We start from the raw sequence: 1,777 nt of genomic DNA, 5'->3' as shown, positions 1-1,777 counted from the left end.
GCGCACAGCCGGGGCCGGTGGCCTGAGGACTGTCTCCGTTTCTACAACACTCGGTGGGCAAGGCCCTAGACGTGGGCGATGGGCTGCTGGCCGCGGCTGGCCAGACCCGCGTGGCCGGCGGCCGAGGTGCAGTGACAGGCGCCTTAGGGGGCCTCCCTGGGGCGCAGGGGTGAGGCTCCACGCTCTGAGGCCGCTGAGTGCGGCCCCCAGGGCACAGAGACCCCGCCCCCGCTGCCCCTCAGCAGTGGGCTGGAGCCCGCCTGCCCGCTCCCGCGGTCTGGGGAGCGTGCTCACCCCGCCGCCGGCCCGCACCCCAGCTCCACAAGGAGACACGTCGGGTGCGGGACACGGCTCGGCAACACGGACAGCGTGCGGGACCCGCCCCCCTTCAGCTGCCCTCCTGGCCCCGTCGGCCCCACAGCTCCCACAGAAGCCCCGGCGCCGCTGCACCCCGCCCTGCGGCCAGGTGACCGGCAGAGGCAGGGGCGGGCAGCCCTGGCCCCAGGCCCCTCCCTGCCGAGTGTGCCCTGGCCTGGGGGGGCCCACTGCGAGTGGCTGGGGTGGCCGAGGACAGCATGGAGGTCCAGCCCCCCCCCCGGCCAGCCCCTCCTTGCCTGGCTCTGGCCAGCCCGAGGCCCCGCTCTGGCCACGGACAGGCCAGCCCTGCAGCTGGCGTCCCCACAGCTGCACCCGAGCTGGGCCGCACCCAGACGGCCACGAGCCCCCAGCTTCTGGGCAGGTCAGGAAGGTGGGAGGGTCAGGCTGCGCACCGGGCCCTCTGCGCGGCCCTGCTGGGGGCCCACTGGTGGCCGGCGGCCCAGGGGAGGACCGGGCATGTGCCCTGCTGCAGCCTGCCCACCGGCGAGCCCCTGGGGCTGGGGTGTGGCAGACCATGGGGGTGGGCACAGACCCTCGGCCTGAGACGTGCCCCTCTGGCAGTCCAGCCGCAGGGCAGCGAGGTCTGCCGGCAGCTGCTGCCCCGGCCCCAGCCCCGGCCCCGGCGGGGTGCTCCGAGTGCAGCTCCTGCACAGGCTCGGGTGACACGACGCAGGTGAGGGCCAGCAACTGACCCTGCCCAGTCGGCCATGGCCGGGAGCGCAGGGAAGGTGCGTCCAGCTCCTGCCTCCCACTGTCCAGGGCCTGGCCCAGTCAGTGTCCCCAAGAGGAGCCCCTGGCGGCTCCTGTGTCCTGCCCCGCTGCCCGAGGCCCATCTGGGCCCCAGGCTGGACAGCAGGGACAGTGCACACCCGGCGGGCGAGGTGAGTGTGGTGACCACCGACCCCCAGCTGCTGGGGCAGCTGCGTCCTGGGAAGGGTCTCTGGGCAAGTGGGGCGGCTGGCCAGCCTCGCCCACAGCAGGGCGCACGCAGACCAGGGCCACGGCGCAGGCGGCGGCCCAGGCTGGCGTGGCCAGGGTCTGAGCCCCTGCGCCTAACCTCTGAACAAGGCCCCGTGTGCCCAGGCAGCAGGCCACGGCGAGGCTGCCAGAATCGGTGCGCTCCTGGCCCCAGCGGGCGCCGCCTGGCAGCCCTGACCGCGCCCTGGGAGAAACAGACGCAGGCCCCTCGGCAGTGCCCGGCCCGGGACCTGGGCGGGCGCAGGGGGGCTCCTGAGCTGAGGCGCTGCACCCCGAGCGAAGCGCCAGGGCACGGCACCCCCTGGCCGGGTCCCCACTCCCAGCCTGGAAGCCTGCAGCTGGCCGGTGTCCCGCTGCCCGCCAGCACCAGGCCCCTCAGGCGCCGGTGGGAGGCCCCGACCAGCCAACCCGCCCGGCAGCG

The 1,777-nt window shown here is 75.5% G+C and overlaps 1 protein-coding gene across 1 annotated transcript in view; it reads right to left on the bottom strand.

Annotated features, from left to right (window-relative positions):
• Nucleotides 1-65: 65 nt before the first annotated feature.
• The window catches only part of UBE2J2 (ubiquitin-conjugating enzyme E2, J2), a 3,852-nt gene continuing 2,140 nt past the window's right edge, over nucleotides 66-1,777 (bottom strand). Inside the window, exon 5 of the mRNA XM_012734543.1 lies at nucleotides 66-142. Within this exon, the coding sequence (XP_012589997.1) occupies nucleotides 66-142 (77 nt within the window). The remainder of the gene's footprint in view (nucleotides 143-1,777) is intronic.

Source organism: Condylura cristata, unplaced genomic scaffold (assembly GCF_000260355.1).
Source record: "Condylura cristata isolate star-nosed mole 26May11 unplaced genomic scaffold, ConCri1.0 scaffold00058, whole genome shotgun sequence".
In the NCBI taxonomy this organism is placed as follows: domain Eukaryota; kingdom Metazoa; phylum Chordata; class Mammalia; order Eulipotyphla; family Talpidae; genus Condylura; species Condylura cristata.
Note: the sequence above shows the minus strand (reverse complement) of the source record. Positions and strands in the feature narration are given on the sequence as shown.